General features: G+C 35.7%; 2 protein-coding genes across 2 annotated transcripts; both read left to right on the forward strand.

The window, feature by feature from the left end:
- The first annotated feature begins 1,085 nt into the window (after positions 1-1,085).
- LOC141381318 (immunoglobulin lambda-1 light chain) lies at positions 1,086-7,740 on the forward strand. Its single transcript, XM_087245334.1, has 4 exons — positions 1,086-1,216; positions 1,306-1,631; positions 4,598-4,643; positions 7,243-7,740. Exons 1-4 carry the CDS (start codon positions 1,174-1,176, stop codon positions 7,566-7,568), a joined length of 741 nt encoding a protein of 246 aa, XP_087101460.1. The 5' UTR covers positions 1,086-1,173; the 3' UTR covers positions 7,569-7,740.
- A 2,381-nt stretch (positions 7,741-10,121) lies between these two features.
- Positions 10,122-14,680, forward strand: igl1v11 (immunoglobulin light 1 variable 11). Its single transcript, XM_087245489.1, has 3 exons — positions 10,122-10,245; positions 10,343-10,675; positions 14,212-14,680. Exons 1-3 carry the CDS (start codon positions 10,206-10,208, stop codon positions 14,529-14,531), a joined length of 693 nt encoding a protein of 230 aa, XP_087101615.1. The 5' UTR covers positions 10,122-10,205; the 3' UTR covers positions 14,532-14,680.
- Positions 14,681-18,104: the final 3,424 nt, after the last annotated feature.

Raw genomic sequence — 18,104 nt, forward strand, 5'->3', positions numbered from 1 at the left:
CAAGAGTCATCATTAACCTGCAGGCTGCATTCTGCTCATGAGGCTGCAAGAAAGTAATTAAAAAGAGTGGAAAATAAATAAATGAATGAATGAAAGAAAGAAAGAAAGAAAGAAAGAAAGAAAGAAAGAAAGAAAGAAAGAAAGAAAGTACAACTGTTGACAGTGCAGTCAGCTATAGGGACACCAGCACTCATGCCCCAGAAATACTCCCGGTCCTCTTGATTTGCCAATCATGGCCCATACCTGAATTACCCCTGAAAAGTAATTTACGCAGTACAACCATCCAAAGCATCAATTAAATACCCAAAAAGAGTGCCCACATTTGTAATGCTGGTATATTCTGGAATTTAGCTCAGACTTTTTTTTTTACTCAAAGTGTCTATGAGACTCCCTACAAGAGGCATCAGACACGTCCTGCTGGTTGATGTGCTGGGCAATGCTCAAATCGCCCATCTTAACTTTGAGAATGAACAGATGAAGGAAAAGTCTGGAGGGTCATTGACTTCTGCATCTTCAGGTCTGATGATGTAAATTCCAGTGACTGTATAAGCCACGTCTCTCTCCAACATCCTCAAAGTGTCCTGCACAACACAAACAGAGTAACACTGCTCAGCCATTATATGAACATCAACAAATGCAGGATTAGGAAATCTGACCTCAGCATTTCATCCAAAACTAGCACGAGAAAAAAAATAACAATTAAATCTGACTATAGGTTTTAAGATACAGTAAAGACAGCAACACTCTCTGGTGTCTGCAATACTAAGTTTACATTAACTATTCAGACTTCTGTACTGTGTTTGTTTTGATTCATGCACTCATACTCTAATGATTTTGAGTTAAATGGCTGAACTGGGATGAGGTTAAATATTGATTAATTTGTCTCTAAAATGCATTAAAGAGACCATCAAAATAAAGTGATACCCACCTTTCTAAGCTCAGCACAGCTTCAGTGATAATACTGTTAGCAGAATAACACTGACTAGTGTTGATTTAACTCTGACATAAAGCATACGACACATTAGATGAAGCAGTTGGTGTTTGCTGATGGAGTGATTGTGTGAAGTGTGGAGCTCCTCCCTCTGTCAGAGTTTCTCTTCTCTATATGAGCGTCTCCTTCTCTCTGATCGTCTTCATGTCTCTAAACTCAAACTGCTCCTCACAGGCCAGATCATGCTGATCATCTTCTACTGCTCTCTCCTCACTCTTCTGTCATGTAAGTCACACATTTCACTGCAGACATGCCGATCTCTCAGCAGAGACGACAGATTCATCACATTCATATTATTGATTATTATTTTACAGGTGTCAGATGTGCGAAAGTGCTCACTCAGAAACCCTCCATAATGACTGAAGACAAGGGCAGATCTGTGACTCTGGACTGTAATGTTGAGAAGGATGAGGCTTATGTCAGCTGGTATAAACAGACTCCAAACGCAGCTCTTCAGTTTGTTTTGAGATATTATTATGCTCTCAGCTCACCTGATAGATATGGGGATGGTTTTACCTCCAGCCGCTTCACATCTAAAGCTCAGTCAAGTATTGAGTATAGTCTGATCATCAGTAATGTGGATGTGAGTGATTCTGCAGTGTATTACTGTCAGACATGGGACAACTCTGCTGATGAGGGTGTATCACAGTGATTCACATCATGACAAAAACCTGCTCACTGCATTCACTTCTGCTTTTAGACAACAGATGATACTGTAAGAGCTCGACTTCACATTAACAGTAAATGAAAAACAGATCATTTCATATCTTTAATATTGAGTCCTGTAATTGAATTTATCTCTTAATTTGCCTTTATTTATGTGCTGTTTGGATCTGAACAGTTTCTGACTGTCTATATAGCAGTATCTGCAGATTAAAGCGACTCGCTCTTTATTGCAATGACAGACAATGAAAGGGAGTACAAACATTTAATAAAGATTACAGGACTGTACAAACATTGGTCATTCTCTGTGTGTCCTACACAATACAGGTGTAACATCCTTTAAGGCTCATATATCTGATCATGACTAGTGCAGTATATCAGTGACTCTCTAATGCTGTGTTGAACTGGATCTCACTGGTGAGTTTAAAAAAGTCTTAAATTTAAAAAACTCAAGTTTAGGTCTTAAAAAGTCTTAAATTGACTGAAATATTGTGTTGTAGGACTAAAACGAATTTAAACAGGTCTTAATTTTGTAATGTAAAGCTATTTAATATGGCCGACACATCCAATCACTAATAATTCATCACAATAAGAGTTTATTTATTAACTGTTTATACTAATATGGTTTAATTATCTTCCTTATACAATAACATTTGTTTTAAATGTTTTAACTGGGCCATTAGACACAATCCTTAGTGTTTAGCCTTGTCTAAGTGTGAATTTCATTTATAATGGTTTCCAAAAGGTCTTAAAAGTCTTAAATGTGATGTGACGAAACCTGTAGAAACCCTGAAACTGCTCATAGAGATTTTTTGAGTCCTCATGATGAATTTATGAGATTTGTTGTTATTTTGGGTGAATTTTTGCTCCAGATGTTAATTTTTACAGTGTGTTATCAACATTTCAACATACGACATCACAAATTACATCCTTAAATGTCTTTATATAACTCTAATATCAGTGCTTAACACAGTGAATTATTAGTGGCAGAAGAGCAGCTCCTGTCTAAAGCTTTATCAGTTCAGTTTTGAGCTTCTGTTAGTGGAGAAATGCTGAGAAATGAAGTCTGTTTCATACACTGCTGCACACGACTCAATAACTCGACTATTCTGAACCCACATGTGTAACTTCATTCATTATTTTGTGTCTCTGAGTGAAGAATTAGTTTCTTCTTTTACTGAACTCGACCGCTTTAGACGGCTTCTTCATCTTCTGCTCCTGAATTCAGTCATTGTGAAGTGAAGCTCAGTTTAGAAGAGCTGAGAGTCAGAGCACAGGAGACCCGGGTCTGATCCTTACTGAAGTCAGATCCTCACAGCACATCTTCAGCCCTGCAGATACAGAACAAACTCACTAAATCATTTACACCTTCATTACAAACCACAGCTAGAGAGGATTATGTGTGGGATTCATCTGATATCGCTCTAGAATTAGTGACTGTTTTCTGCTCTTCCTGATGTTTATCTGCATAAAACACACATCAATGAAGAGCAGAGAGACGTGAATTATGACCTGAAGCGGATGCAGTGAACCCTGACTCACATAACTGTACATGCTCACGCTCAGGAGACACCTGTTAGCTCAGCAGGTTTATGTAAATGACTGTGAAACTGAGGCGGGCGTCTCTTTTAGTGTCTCTACAGTCTTCAAGTTTCTCTCTCTGATCATCTCAGCTTTATTCTACAGCACTGCTCATCTTTACACGTCACAGACACCAAATCACAAGATGATCTCAATATTCTGCTCTGTCTGCACTCTTCTGACCTGTGAGTTTCCTCATGTCTGATGGACAGTTTAAAGTGTTGGACACACGATCTCATGTAAAGCTTGTGTTTGTTCTGCAGGTGTCAGTGGAGTGACTGTAGTGACTCAGAGTCCAGTAATCACAGTCAGTAAAGGACAAACCGCTCAACTGGACTGTAATCTGGGCACTGTGACTGGTTCTGCTGCTAGATGGTACAAACAGACTCCAGCAGGAGTTCCTCAGTATGTGTTAAGATTTTATCATGACTGGAGTTCACCTTACTATGGATCTGGTTTCTCTGCTCCTAAATTCACATCAACACATTCATCTACATCAGATTATAGTCTGATTATCAGTAATGTGGATGTGAGTGATTCTGCAGTGTATTACTGTCAGACATGGGACAGCTCTGTTAGAGAGTATGTATCACAGTGATTCACATCATGACAAAAACCTCCTCACTGCATTCACTTCTGCTTTAGTTAACAGATGATCAGAGCTCAACTTCACAGATTAATAGCACATCACAGAAATTTCCCTCCATCACTGAATATATATTAATGTAAAGTCTGTCATCATGAAATAATAAACAGAACATCCAGACTGATCGGTCCATATACTGAACAATAAGAGTCTGATCAGAAACTGTAGTTACTAATGTGAGATTGACACTAATGAAGCCATAAAATACCTTGTTAATAATAAAGGAAACTCTCCTCTGGAGTATATTAGTTATACAATATGATTTGAGCTTGAATATATCCACATCTCTTATTGTTTTACGCTGATTTTGTGCTGTTTGGAGTCTCTACAGTCTCTCTCAGCTGCAGAAGAACAACAAGCATGACTGAGATTGTGTTTAAAGCACTTGAACACACAGCAGATACCACTGATATGAAGAGTAACGCAGCAGCAGGAGTGTGTGTGTGTGTGTGTGTGTGTGTGTGTGTGTGTGTGTGTGTGTGTGTGTGTGTGTGTGTGTGTGTGTGTGTGTGTGTGTGTGTTTGTGTGTGTGTGTGTGTGTGTGTTTGTGTGTGTGTGTGTTTGTGTGTGTGTGTGTGTGTGTGTGTGTGTGTGAAACATTTCTCCATGAATGAAGTGTGTAAAGCACATGGTGAGCTGAGCTTGAGTGAGTCTTTCACTTCTGTTTGTGTCTCTTCACAGACTGAGGAGGTTTTTGTACGGCTGAACATATCAAGTCTTTCACTGTGGTATTCGGACAAGGAACTAAACTCATTGTGACGGGTAAGTCATCGCTCTACTGTATTACTCTTCATCTGCTTCATGTTTAATATATTGATCTGTGCTCTATAGTCAGTTTTATTAGTGGACTGTTAAGAAAGCATGTTGTAGATTTAGAGTTAAACACATTTCATTAATGTAGTGGAAGAACTGTTGCTGCTAAAAGTAGAATAACCGTTACTCCATTTTAAAAGTAATTTATTAAGTATTTACTAATGAGAATTATTAATTAGATCTTACCAAATTTCTTTTGGTGTTATCGCTGTTACATTTACACACTTTTTACCTGAATTTTTATGATATAATCTACCCTAAAGAAGTGAGTGCAAATTATTGCCTCAAGTTTATTGAGTAGATTCTATCGGTTGTTTTTAAAGTGCATAAAACCGCAGATTTTTTGCAAAATGCTGTGCAGAAATGGCTAAAAATGTCTGTAGATTCTGTCTGGCCCTTTAATCACTCTACTGGGCTTTCATTCCGTTACTGTATTATATATAGTGAACTTGTTGTAGATATATTTATGTTTTTATCTCAGTTTTTATACTTGCTAACACTTTATTTAGATGGTCCATTTGAGTATTAGTAGATCTGCTTAATATCTGTTGATACGCTCCTTCAACAGACATTTAACTGACTATAAGAACCTTTGTAAGTACATATCAGCTTACACTAACCATAACTCTTAACCCCAGCCCTAACCCCAATCTAAAAGTCTTCTTATAATCTAAAGAGAATCAGTTGGCATGCAGATGCAATCTAACTTAATTGCAACACAAAGACCATCAAAATAAAGTGTGACCATTTACTTTGCCAGTCACAATTATTTTCCATCAACTGCCCTGAAATACACTGTTAAATGAGCTTTATTAGTCATATTATTATTATTATTATTATTATTATTATTATTTATTATTTTTAATTTAATATTCAGCTGTTAATATGTTGTGATTTAGGAAGCTTTAGAAATCATTTTGTATAAAAGTGTATTCAGTTAATCAACAATGTCTAGTATATCTGTAGTTAAAAGCCTAAAAAGTGTATTTGTACTTTAAATAGTTATGTTGTAAACTAAAATCAAGCATGTGTGTGTTTAAGTCATCGCTCTACTGTATTACTCTTCATCTGCTTCATGTTTAATATATTGATCTGTGCTCTATAGTCAGTTTTATTAGTGGACTGTTAAGAAAGCATGTTGTAGATTTAGAGTTAAACACATTTCAGTTCAGTATTTTTTGCTCCTCAAGCGTCAAACCCTGAAATATACTTTCTCCTAAAGTTTAACTCTCAACTACAAGAGTTTTCTGTCTGGATGTGTTTTATATCAGTGATCACTCGACTGGGCTGGTCAAGTCATTGTAGATTATCTTTGATTTATTTCAATTTACTTTGTTAGTCATGTTTTTCCCCATTAATTATTAGGAAAAACATTTAAAAGAATAAAGAAAATCACTGCAGATTTAATCTTAAATTTCCTGATTGTGTGTTAAATGAGCTTAATTATTATTATTATTATTATTATTATTATTATTATTATTATTATTTTCATCATCATCATCATTATTAAACCATTCTTATATTATGATTTTAAAAAACTTTCAAAATTATTTTGAATGCAAGTTTATTTAATTATTCAATAAAATAATGTTTATTTAAAATTAAAAAAAGTAAATCTTTATGTTAAAACAAAAATCAAGTATGTATTTATTTAATTACTTGTTGGTTAAAATCTAATTTAAAAAAGAGGCAAATACAGTATTAAAATGACAAATATTTTCAGTTTTTAAGCAATTAATAAATATTTCTTAAATGTCGTAAGAGTCCTCACAACTACACCGTGTCTCAAACAAAATCCAAGCAAAATTCGTCAGAAATTCGTCAAAATACATCCCACTTATATTATATTTTGTAATTAGATCGCAATTTTTCACCAGTAAGTAATATAATCCACCTTTTGTCCAGTTTTTAGTCGGAAATTCATGAAGAAAACGTGAAGCACTGCAGCCTTTCAGTTCTCGTAAACCTTTGATCAAACTCTCATCTTCAACCCAAAACACCAATTTTTATGTGAGCCTAAAGGCTCGTAAACACCGGAACCCTTTTCGTTTGCGTTTATCGTCAGCATTTTACGAGATGTTTTGTCAGATTAAAGCCCAAGCGATTTTCACTGGCGTCAAGCAGAAGAGTCTGCAAAATATAAATATGCCGTTATTTCACCGTCATTGCTTCATCGTCAAGGAAAGTAAATAAAAGGATTATTATAATGCACAGATTGTGCTGATATTCCTGTACAGAGTTTAGTCATTCTCACTCCTGTAGTACGATTAGCAGTCTTATTTATGTATGATACAGTATATTACTGCTTGTTTTTTAAAGGACATGGTGTTTAGTCATTTTTGATGTTGTGGGGACATTAATGAGGTTAACGGCTCAAAAATCACACAGAATAAAGTATTTTGAAAACTGTCTCCTGTAAGGGTTGTGTTTAGGGGATCAAATATACAATTTGTACTGTATAAAAATCATTACATTTATAGAAAGTCCCCGTAAAGATAGCTGTACAAGTGTGTGTGTGTGCTGATGCTGATGTTGGTGTGTTTTGTAGACGCTGCTGCTGCTCCTCCTGTGCTCACCATCCTCCGTCCATCATCCAGAGAAGAGCTGAGCTCCAGTAAAGTCACTCTGCTGTGTCTGATCAATCACATGTCTGTGGCTTTCGCTGATGTGCGTTGGCTTGTGAACGGGAACTCGGTTACCGAAGGCGTCTTCACCGGCTCTGCTGAACAGCAGCCTGATCACAAATTCAAGAGCAGCAGTTCTTTAACCATCCAGAGGTCCGAGTGGGACAAAGACAGAGAGCTGACATGTGAAGCCACTGTGGCCTCCAAAACCAGCAGAGCAAGCATCAGGAAATCTGAATGCAGCGACTGAACCTGGAGAAGCGGATGTGCTGTTCTACTGTTATCAGAGCTGATCATATCTCTTGCTGGAGTGGCTCATCAATATAGAGAGTGCTCAAATAAAGCCTCCTCATTTTCTGCTGATGATCTTTCGCCTTTAATGTTGATTTACAACTGTTTTAATAAACTGCATCTTCAATAAACTTTGTCTTTGTGTTTATTGTCTTACTGTCTTTCCGATGAGATGTTAAAGCGAGGTTCTGACTCTCTGTGGTTTTTAAAAATCCCATGGCTCTCTAGTAAAGAGTAGGGGTGTAATCCCCGATGTCCTGGGCAAAGTTCTTCAATCAGACCTTACGATAATCATCCCCATCTATCGAATTGGTTCTATCACTGTCTGTCCACTCCACCAATAGCTGGTGTGTGGTGAGCGCACTGGCGCCGTTGTCCTGTGGCTGCCGTCGCATCATCCAAGTGAATGCTGCACACTGGTGGTGGTGTCGAGATGTGTACTTTGGGTGTTTGGCCATACACAACAAATGCGCTATATAAACACACATTACATTACATATTGTGCAGAGGAATGAAGAGATTGAACCTTTAAACTGTATGAACTGCTGTCAAGATGAAGTCAAGACCGACTTTTACAATCGATGAGGGAATGAAGGATGAAAATCTGACGATGCAAACACTCAAATCGAGTCTTCAGACTGAAAATCAAAGAAAGCTCTGTTCATCTGAGGGTCAAACATCAACTAAACTGCTGTCACTGCTACACTGTAAAAAAAAACTAGTTTTACAGAAAATATCCCTACATTTTTTTACAGTAATTTTTTTGTAATTTAAAATTAAATGTAGAACTTAGTAAAATTACAAACAATCTCTCTAAATTCACAGTTTGACTTTCATTTTAGGTACTTTATCATTAAAGACAAATTACTGACATTTTTGTTTTTTATACAGGGAAATTACAGTATTATTTATACAGTATGTTTCTGTTATTTTAAATTATATTAAAAAATCGGTAAAAATTACAAAAACAAATATCTGTAAATTAACAGATTGACTGTTATTTTATGTACTATATAAGTAATGACAAATTACAACAATTTGTCTGTTTTATACAATAAAATTGCCGTATTATTTACACAGTGTTTTTCCTGTTTTTTAAGTACATTTAAAATTACGTAAAATTAAAGTAATAAATTGTAATTACTTGCTCTGTAAAAAAAAAAAAGGTCAAATGACTGGCAGCTACGGCTGCCGAACAAAAACCATAAAATGATGGTAAAATTTCTGTTGAAATAAAGTGCAAAAACTGATAAATCTACAGATATTTTCATTCAAATGTTTACAGAGAAACACTGTTATTTTACAGACTTTTAATAGATTATTACGATCAAATCCGTTCAATAAAGTCACACACTAAGAGTGCTCACATGCACCTGTTCCAGATTCTGCTAATTGCACACACACAGCCGGAGGATCGTTATGAGCTGATTACATGCACTTTAAAAGCAGCAAAGACCAATTACCAAGTCTTGTTATACTGTGAACATTATTATGTGTTTCTCTTCTTTTGCCTTACTTTGTTTGTTAATAGTTTACATTATTTGCTGCCGGGACTGACCATTTGCCTGTTATTTGACCATGACTCTGGATTCCCTGCATAATGTTACATCTGTTTGCTCCTGTGTTGACTGTTGTTTTCGTGACCATCTCTGTGTAATAAACCTGCATTTGGATCTGCACTCCTTTCTCAGCGTCCTCTTCACGTTACAGTTCCATTTCATTTAAACCTTAAACCTCATTCAGCTTAAACCTCTACATGTTTTACATAAACACTATTCAATAAAATGTAACAACTATAATGTTAAAGTTGTGAGAATTTAATCAGTTTTATCTCGTTTGTTGTTTTTTCCAAAAGTTTTTGATCCAAAATAAAACTGTTAAATTTCGATCATGAGCATGTCTTGGCATTTTATTAAAAGTGTTTAATCGTAATGATTTAGGGAAAATTCTTTGAAATAACATTGTTTTCTCTTGAACTTTTAGTGCAGTCACTTTAGTGATGGTGTTTGATCATAATAATCTAGGAAAAGTCTGTATAATAACAGTGTTTCTCTGTAAAACTCTTATTGTGTAACTTTATTAAACTGATTTGATCATAATAATCTAGGAAAAGTCTGTAAAATAACAGTGTTTCTCTGTAAACATTTGAACATTTTTTTTTCTTACAGTGTAGTGAAGATCATTAGTGAAGAGCACAGCGGAGATGAATGAGTCTGAATAAAGTTCTGATGGAAACTCTGAGGAGATGCTCCAGATGTGACGGCCATCATGTGGATCTGCTGTGAAGTTGATGCTGAAGTTTGTCTTCTAGCAGACGCAGTGAAGTGTGGAGATGTTCTTCATGGGGACGCACAGGAAACACCTGCTCTTCTAATCAGCTCCATGTAAATCAGCAGCTTCTCTGAGCTCTTTTCATCTGTCAGACTTCGTCTTCATCAGCTTCTGTCGATCTGTCGCCTGTCAATCATTCAGCGCTGCTTCCTGATGATGCGCTGCTGATGCCTGATGATGTCACCGAGCGTCTCTTCAGTCTCTTATAGCTGCTCTCTGATCAGTCTCCTCTTCAGTCTGTTCACATCACACACACACTCACAACATGCTGACACTCTTCATCCTCCTCATCATCACTCTATCATGTGAGACGCCACTAGACTGCAGATCCAGAGGCACATCAGACTGTCATGTGGGTGTGTTGTGTGGCATTAATGCTGTGTGTGTGTTTGTGTTCTGCAGGTGTCAGTGGAGTGACTGTAGTGACTCAGAGTCCAGTAATCACAGTCAGTAAAGGACAAACTGCTCAACTGGACTGTAATCTGGGGACTGTGACAAGTTCTGAAGCTAGATGGTACAAACAGACTCCAGCAGGAGTTCCTCAGTATGTGTTAAGATTTTATCATACCATGAGATCACCTGACTATGGATCTGGTTTCTCTGCTCCTAAATTCACATCAACACATTCATCTAAATCAGATTATAGTCTGATCATCAGTAATGTGGCTGTGAGTGATTCTGCAGTGTATTGCTGTAAGACATGGGACCACTCTGCTAATGAATATGTATCACAGTGATTCACATCATGACAAAAACCTCCTCAATGCTCACATTCACTTCTGCTTCTAGACAATATGAAATACAGACATGATTGTGGTGTTGAACTGGCCAGTTGGGTTTTCCATAGACATAATGATTGTATACACATCTGCCACACACATTAGTAAACATTTGAAGTTGATCTAAAATAGAGTTTTTCCATTTATTGTTAATTTTATTAAAGATTTTCTACATTGTTTCTCCTTGTCCTTTCGGTTTAACTTATCTTGACAACCTGAGTGCACTTTTAGTTTTAGTTTTGCTTTATTTTCTCCATATTTCTGGGGTTGGTGTTGGTGGTTCACTCATCACTCATGGTTTTTGGTTTGGTGTGTGTAGTCGTTATGCTAATCATAGCCTAATATATTATCAGAGAAGTTCAGCTGTTCACCTTTATATGAAAAGACTCTATAAACAGTGTAAACTTCAGATAATTTTCAGCACTGATCTCAAATAATGATGTGAATCTACAGATGAACTATAAGGCAATGAAGAGAATAACCACAAATGAAGAGAGATCTGGGTTCTGGTCTGCGCTCCAGTGATTGTTTCAGTTCTGTGTCTTTCGCCTCTGAAACTGCAGGAGGTTTTTGTATGAGTGAAAGTGAGAAATGAATCACTGTGGTCTTTGGCCAAGGAACAAAACTGAACGTCATCGGTGAGTACATCTAAATTATTATTTTACTGTTAACTTAACCTGATTTATTTTATATCAGGCCGTTAAAACACAAACTGAACTGACTGACACACTGAACTGAGCCAAACTGAACTGAACTTAAACACTAAAAACTGAACTACTTTGTTCCAGTTACTATGACCATTTATGTGAAGCTGCTTTGACACAATCTATATTGTAAAAGCGCTAAACAAATAAAGCTGAATTGAATTGAATTTATCTTAAAATACTTTCCCACTTAACTTTGGATTTTTGTACTCGAGTGACTATAATGGGTAAATCATACTGAAGTTCTGCTTGTAAAACATGTTTACTTGGTATTTTCTGGTATTGTTATCAATAATATTCCATTATATAACATTAACTAATCATGTTTACATGAACTAACAGTGATAAATAGTGGTTAAAAAGTATTAATCTTAGCTTACTGTTAACATTTAATACATTTCTAAAGACAAATCAAAGTAATATAATGGATCTGCGCTATTTTCTCTCATAATGTGTTTGAATCTGTGGTATTTTTCACATTTTGGATTCGTTTGGACGCAAAGAATCTTTATTTAATGAAACTTAATATTTCTTAACTAACACCATCAGTAATTAGCAATGAGCAAATCATAATTGACAGCATGTGAATATGAATGTTTATTTATTTCATATTACGAAGTGTTTACCCATTGTGTATTGTTTCAAAATAAATTATTTGACATTTCAAATTAAACATGGATCAAACTAAAACTATATTCTTAATGATAATGATAGAAATTGTCTAATTTTATTTGTATGATATTCATAAGAACATATAATCTAAGAATTAAACTGACTCATCAATACATATTTGTGCCAGCTAATGTTGCTCCATGCATACCCGACCTAAAATGAGCCCAACACAACATAAAGAAAATTAAAGCATTCGCAAAGCTTCAGTCCCTTACATTTTATTGAGAGTTAGCTGATGTTAAGTAACATTAAGTGAGGATATTTAACATCAAGCTAAATGTTATTGCAGAATAAACAGGATTATATATGTAAGGGTCCATCTATTATTCCTATGGCAGAACTAACAGTATGAGTAAAGGTTAAATGTGTGTGAGCTTTTTTAGCACATGTGAAAATAAATATTTTTATTTGTTAAAAATCATTTCAATTTGTGTCCAGCTCCAAATTAAATCTGACTACAGTTCATAATAATGTAAAAGCCCAAAGCCCAAAATCAACTGATATAAGGGTGATTGTAAAATATTACAGTGAAATTAGGACCACTCTACCAATCCCACAGAGACATTTAAAATGACACCAGACATGAATATAGAGCCACAAGATACACCATTTTAAAAACTTAGACATTCTGTGTGGAGCAGCTCTAGTGGAGAAGGTGAAGTCCAGGGCAATGAGGGAGATTCAGGATGCATGATCGAGACAACCTAGCTGACCTTCTTGTTAGATTAGAAAGTTTATTGTTTTGTGCCTGACCATTCACGTGGTCTTGTCTCGCATGGAAGTCCATAACAGTTCTCAGGGTTTAATATTTATAAAGAGATAAAGTCATCCTTACATATAATACTTATTATCTGTTCTTTGAAAACAGCAGGCTTGATGTTCATTATCCTGATTATTGTACAGCTACTTGATGAAAAATTTAACAGTTAGGCACCAAACATTGCTCTGAGCGGTAATAATTCACCAGCTTTTAAATGAAAATTAAAGCTTGAAGAAAGAAACATGTTGTCCAGTTGCAGACTATATATGCAGTAGTACTTATAGTGAAGGGATATATATTTGGCAATGGGCAAAAATACATTATATCAGTCTAAAAGATTCCGAATATTAAGTAAAGATCAGGTTTCGTGAAGACATCTGTACATTTTATGCTGTAAATATATCTAAACTTATTTTTTAATAGAAATGCGCATTGCTAATGAATTTATTTAATTAATTTTAAATGTTTTTCTTTAATATTTAGATGTTTTTAACCCTCAGACTCCAGATTGTCAATAGATGTGTCATAAGTTGTGCATTTATAAATCTCAAATTCCAGAAATTAACACTTATTATGACTGGATTTGTGGTCCAGGCTCATATTGTTATGATTATCAGCGATCTACTTGAACTTGTAGTCCATGAAATGGCGGATTTGTAGTCCGTTAGCGATCTGCAGCCGCTAGATTGCTGATAATCATAGCACATATTGTTTGTGGTTCCTGACCCTACAGAAAAATCCAGCTTAAAAAGCCTAGGCTGGTTGGCTGGTTTTAGCTGGTCAACCAGCCTGGTTTTAGAGGGGTTTTGGCCATTTCCAGGCTGGTTTCCAGCCATTTCCAGCCTGGTCTTAGCTGGTCAGGCTGGGAGATGACCAGCTAAAACCAGCTTGATCAGCCTAGCCAGGCTTGGAGTCCAGCCAAAACCAGCTAGGTCCAGCTTAAACCAGGCTGGTCAAGCAGGATTTAGCTGGTCATTTTCCAGCCTGACCAGCTAAGACCAAGCTGGAAATGGCAGGAAACCAGCCTGGAAATGGCCAAAACCCCTCTAAAACCAGACTGGTCGACCAGCTAAAACCAACCAACCAGCCTAGGCTGGTTTAAGCTGGATTTTTCAGCAGGGGAATGAAGCTGATATGAGTTTAATCAGTTAACCAATCAGAATCCAGTATTCCAGAAAGACAGATTAATACATACTGTAACACAAACACAAACTTTATTCACTGCTAAATAACTCACAGATGATTCAACATTAACTATCAGAACCATCTTTATCGAATCCTCTCAACATAATCCCTGTATAACATTCTGTGCATAACTATGAGTGTAAAAGTGTGTGTGTGTTTTGTGTCCTCCAGACTTTCCTCTGACTCCTCCTGTGGTGACTCTCTTGCCTCCGTCCGCTGAGGCTCTGAAGGACAGTAATGCTACACTGGTGTGTCTGGCCGAGGAGATTTCTGTGGCTCTGCTTGACGTCAGCTGGACAGTCAATGGACACTCCGTCACTGATGGCGTTTGGAGCAGCTCTACTGAGAAACAGCAAGACCAAACCTTCAAAATGAGCAGCTTTCTGACCATCCAATCCTCTGACTGGACCAGCAATGCGCAATTCTCCTGTCGAGTGTCGCTGGGCTCAAAAATGACGGAGAAAAGCATCTCCAGTTCACAGTGTAACTGAAATATAATGTGTGTGGATGAATGTAAACCTCGTGTTTTACTTTATTTCTCTTCTTATGATTTGATCTGTGTGACTTTAGCTTGATGTTTAATGTGACTGTACTTCATTTGGTGGTTTCGGTTCTGTCATTAAAACTCTTTTGCATGGCATTAGTTTGCATTGTCTTTCATGTGGGCCTGTTTCTGACTCTCGCTCAGGATGCACCTGCTCCATCACACTCATATATTTAGCTTTATGTAAATCCTGATGTTCCTCTGAGGTCTTTCACAAGGGAAACATGCTCTATTAAGAAATCATCAGAGGGTTAAACACATTAAAGACTCAACAAGATAACATTTGATCATCACTAATATATATATATATATATATATATATATATATATATATATATATATATATATATATATATATATATATATATATATATATATATATATATATATATATATATATATATATGTGTGTGTGTGTGTGTGATAATCAAATGTTATCTTGTTGAGCTTTTAATGTGTTTAACCCTCTGATGATTTCTTAATAGAGCAGGTTTCCCTTGTATATATATATATATATATATATATATATATATATATATATATATATATATATATATATATATATATATATATATATATATATATATATATATATATATATATATATATATATATATATATTATGCATTACTTGTCTTAGTTTTACCTATATGCACACTACAAAATACCATCTGTAGGCTAACTTATAATCAGGCAACAGATATTAAACTCTTGAAGCCATCACAGCAGTTTCACATTGACAGTAGTGTGCTTGTGAATGTACAAGACATATTTAATCATGTGTAACGTAAGCTGAACTCTACACTGCATCTCTTTATCAGACTCATTGTCCTTTAGCTAACATGCAGGAACTTGTTAACATTTACATCAACAGTTAAAAGCAGCACAGTTTTAAACCTCATTACTCTGTGAGTTACTACCCAACTAGCAACATTCATGTTGCTCAAATCCAGCCCACACCAGACACTCACATCCAGACACTCACATCCGGCTCACATACAGCATAGAATGATGCCACTTGGGCGGCCACAATTAAACCATAGCAATATCATATATCAGCCAGAATTTAAGCAAATAAACCTGAACTGACCCTATTATAGGTCACAGTTTGCTTTTATTTTGGCGCAGATCCGGCCCACACCAGACACTTACATCTGCTCCACTGAATGCAATGATGGCTCTAGGGCGGTCCGCTCCTCTTTGTCAGATCTGGACAACAAATAAGCCAAAGCAATACACTGTCAGAAAAAAAAGGTACCGTAAGGGTACAATTTTGTTCCTAGAGCGAACAAAATCTATAATTGTACCTTTTAAGGTCCCAAATTGGTCCATAGGGTACAATTTTGTACCCAAATGGGCTATAAAGGTACAAACGTTTAGATTTAGGTTAAAAAGGTACATTTTTGAATCTTTATAGCACATTTGGGTACAAAATTGTATTTTAAGGGACCAATGTGGCACCTTTAAAGGTACAATTATATCCTGTGTGTATGTGTAGATTGTATTATTTGTGTATATTTATAGAATTTGTAATGTATAGAATACATCATGTGTCCATATGTATAGTGTATCATGTGAGTATATTTATGGAGTCAATCGTGTATATGTATAGAATGTATCGTGTCTCCATATGTATGGAGTGTATCGTGTGTATGTATGTAATGTATCATGTGTGCATATGTATGGAGTGTATCGTGTGTATGTATGTAATGTATCATGTGTGCATATGTATGGAGTGTATCGTGTGTATATGTATAGAATGTATCATGTCTCCATATGTATAGAGTGTATCGTGTGTATGTATGTAATGTATCATGTGTGCATATGTATGGAGTGTATCGTGTGTATATGTATAGAATGTATCATGTCTCCATATGTATGGAGTGTATCGTGTGTATATGTATGTAATGTATCATGTGTGCATATGTATGGAGTGTATCATGTGTGTATGTGTATGTAAAGTATCATGTGTGCATGTGCATGGAGAGTATCATGTGTGTATATGCATAAAGTGTATCATGTGTGTACATGTATAGAATGTATCATGTGTTTGCATATGTAAAGAATACATCGTGTCTGCATATTTATGGAGTGTATGTGTATATATGTATAGAGTGTATCATGTGTGTGTATATGTATGAAGTGTCTCATGTGTGTACATGTATAGAATGTATCATGTGTTTGCATATATAAAGAATACATCATGTCTTCATATTTATAAAGTGTATGTGTATATATGTATAGAGTGTAACATGTGTGTGTGTATATGTAAAAAATGTATCATGTGAGTATATGTATGGAGCATATCATGTATGTATATGTATAGAGTGCATCATGTGTGCATATGTATAGAGTGCATCGTGTGTGCATATGTATAGAGTGCATCATGTGTGCATATGTATAGAGTGCATCGTGTGTGCATATGTATAGAGTGTATCATGTGTGCATTTGTATGGAGTGTATACTCTATGTATGGAGTATATCATGTTTGTATATGTTTAGAGCATATCATGTGTGCATATGTATGGAGTGCATCATGTGAGTATGTGTATAGAGTGTATGATGTGTGTTCCGTTGGTTAAGTTCTTCAACTTCCAGTAGCTCAGTGGTAATGTGACTCACCTCTCACACCAGAGACCCGGGTTCTATCCCAGACCTTGACAGTGTATCCTGTGTGTATGTATGGAGTGTATATGTATAGAATTTATCATGTGAGTATATGTATGAGCTCTCTTAGGTTAATTCAAAAATACTTTGCAGACTGGTATTACAACTTAAAAGGAGGGGTCTCTGCCATCACTAATGCAGTGCACCAAAGGCTGCAGATATTTCCAGTTTTCCAACAACAATGTAAAGCATTTATTTTATTTGATGTCATTTTCTTCGTAAAAAAAGTATCATTAATCCAATTATTATTTTTTACAATTTTCCCTGCATTGTTTAATCCTCGGTGACTTGTAGCACCTCATGAAAAAGTGCACAAAAATAAAGTCTGTTGTGAGAAAATGACTATAATTTATTGTATGTGAAGAAATTTATTGTTTATGAATTATTGTATATGAAGATAATATATTCCCTCAACTCAATACGAAACGGTGATAAATCCTTAATGATTAAAAAACATTGTCTGAAAATATTTAAGCAACTGAACAATTTACAAATACAATGAATAAAAATGCAACAGAATTAATTCATTAAAGCAAAATCTAGCATGTTTAATATTTTATATAATAATGTATTTAATCAAAGCGTAATATTTTATAGTAGAGAAATAGTTTAAGTTACAATATATAAGACGCTGAACTCTGAAGGTTAGTTGATCTTTCAAACAGCAGGTGGCACTGTGTGAGAAAACGATAGGTCTGGAAGTGCAGGACTAGTAGCCGCTTGAGCGTGCAGCTTTATGATGTTGGGGTCCTGTAGGGATTTAAATGGTCACGAAACACCAAAACACATTTTTTGAGATGTTGACAGTCATATATGTGTCCCACGCTTCTATAAACACTATTAGGACACATAT

The sequence above is a fragment of the Danio rerio genome, chromosome 3 (assembly GCF_052040795.2).
Source record: "Danio rerio strain M-AB ecotype USA chromosome 3, GRCz13ab, whole genome shotgun sequence".
NCBI lineage: Eukaryota > Metazoa > Chordata > Actinopteri > Cypriniformes > Danionidae > Danio > Danio rerio.

Coding starts and splice junctions, on each gene's coding strand:
- LOC141381318 (XM_087245334.1), top strand. CDS start 1,174: ATGCTGATCATCTTCTACTGCTCTCTCCTCACTCTTCTGTCAT. Junction 1,217..1,305: donor TCTCCTCACTCTTCTGTCAT/GTAAGTCACACA, acceptor ATTATTTTACAG/GTGTCAGATGTGCGAAAGTG. Junction 1,632..4,597: donor ACAACTCTGCTGATGAGGGT/GTATCACAGTGA, acceptor GAACATATCAAG/TCTTTCACTGTGGTATTCGG.
- igl1v11 (XM_087245489.1), top strand. CDS start 10,206: ATGCTGACACTCTTCATCCTCCTCATCATCACTCTATCAT. Junction 10,246..10,342: donor CCTCATCATCACTCTATCAT/GTGAGACGCCAC, acceptor TGTGTTCTGCAG/GTGTCAGTGGAGTGACTGTA. Junction 10,676..14,211: donor TAATGAATATGTATCACAGT/GATTCACATCAT, acceptor TGTGTCCTCCAG/ACTTTCCTCTGACTCCTCCT.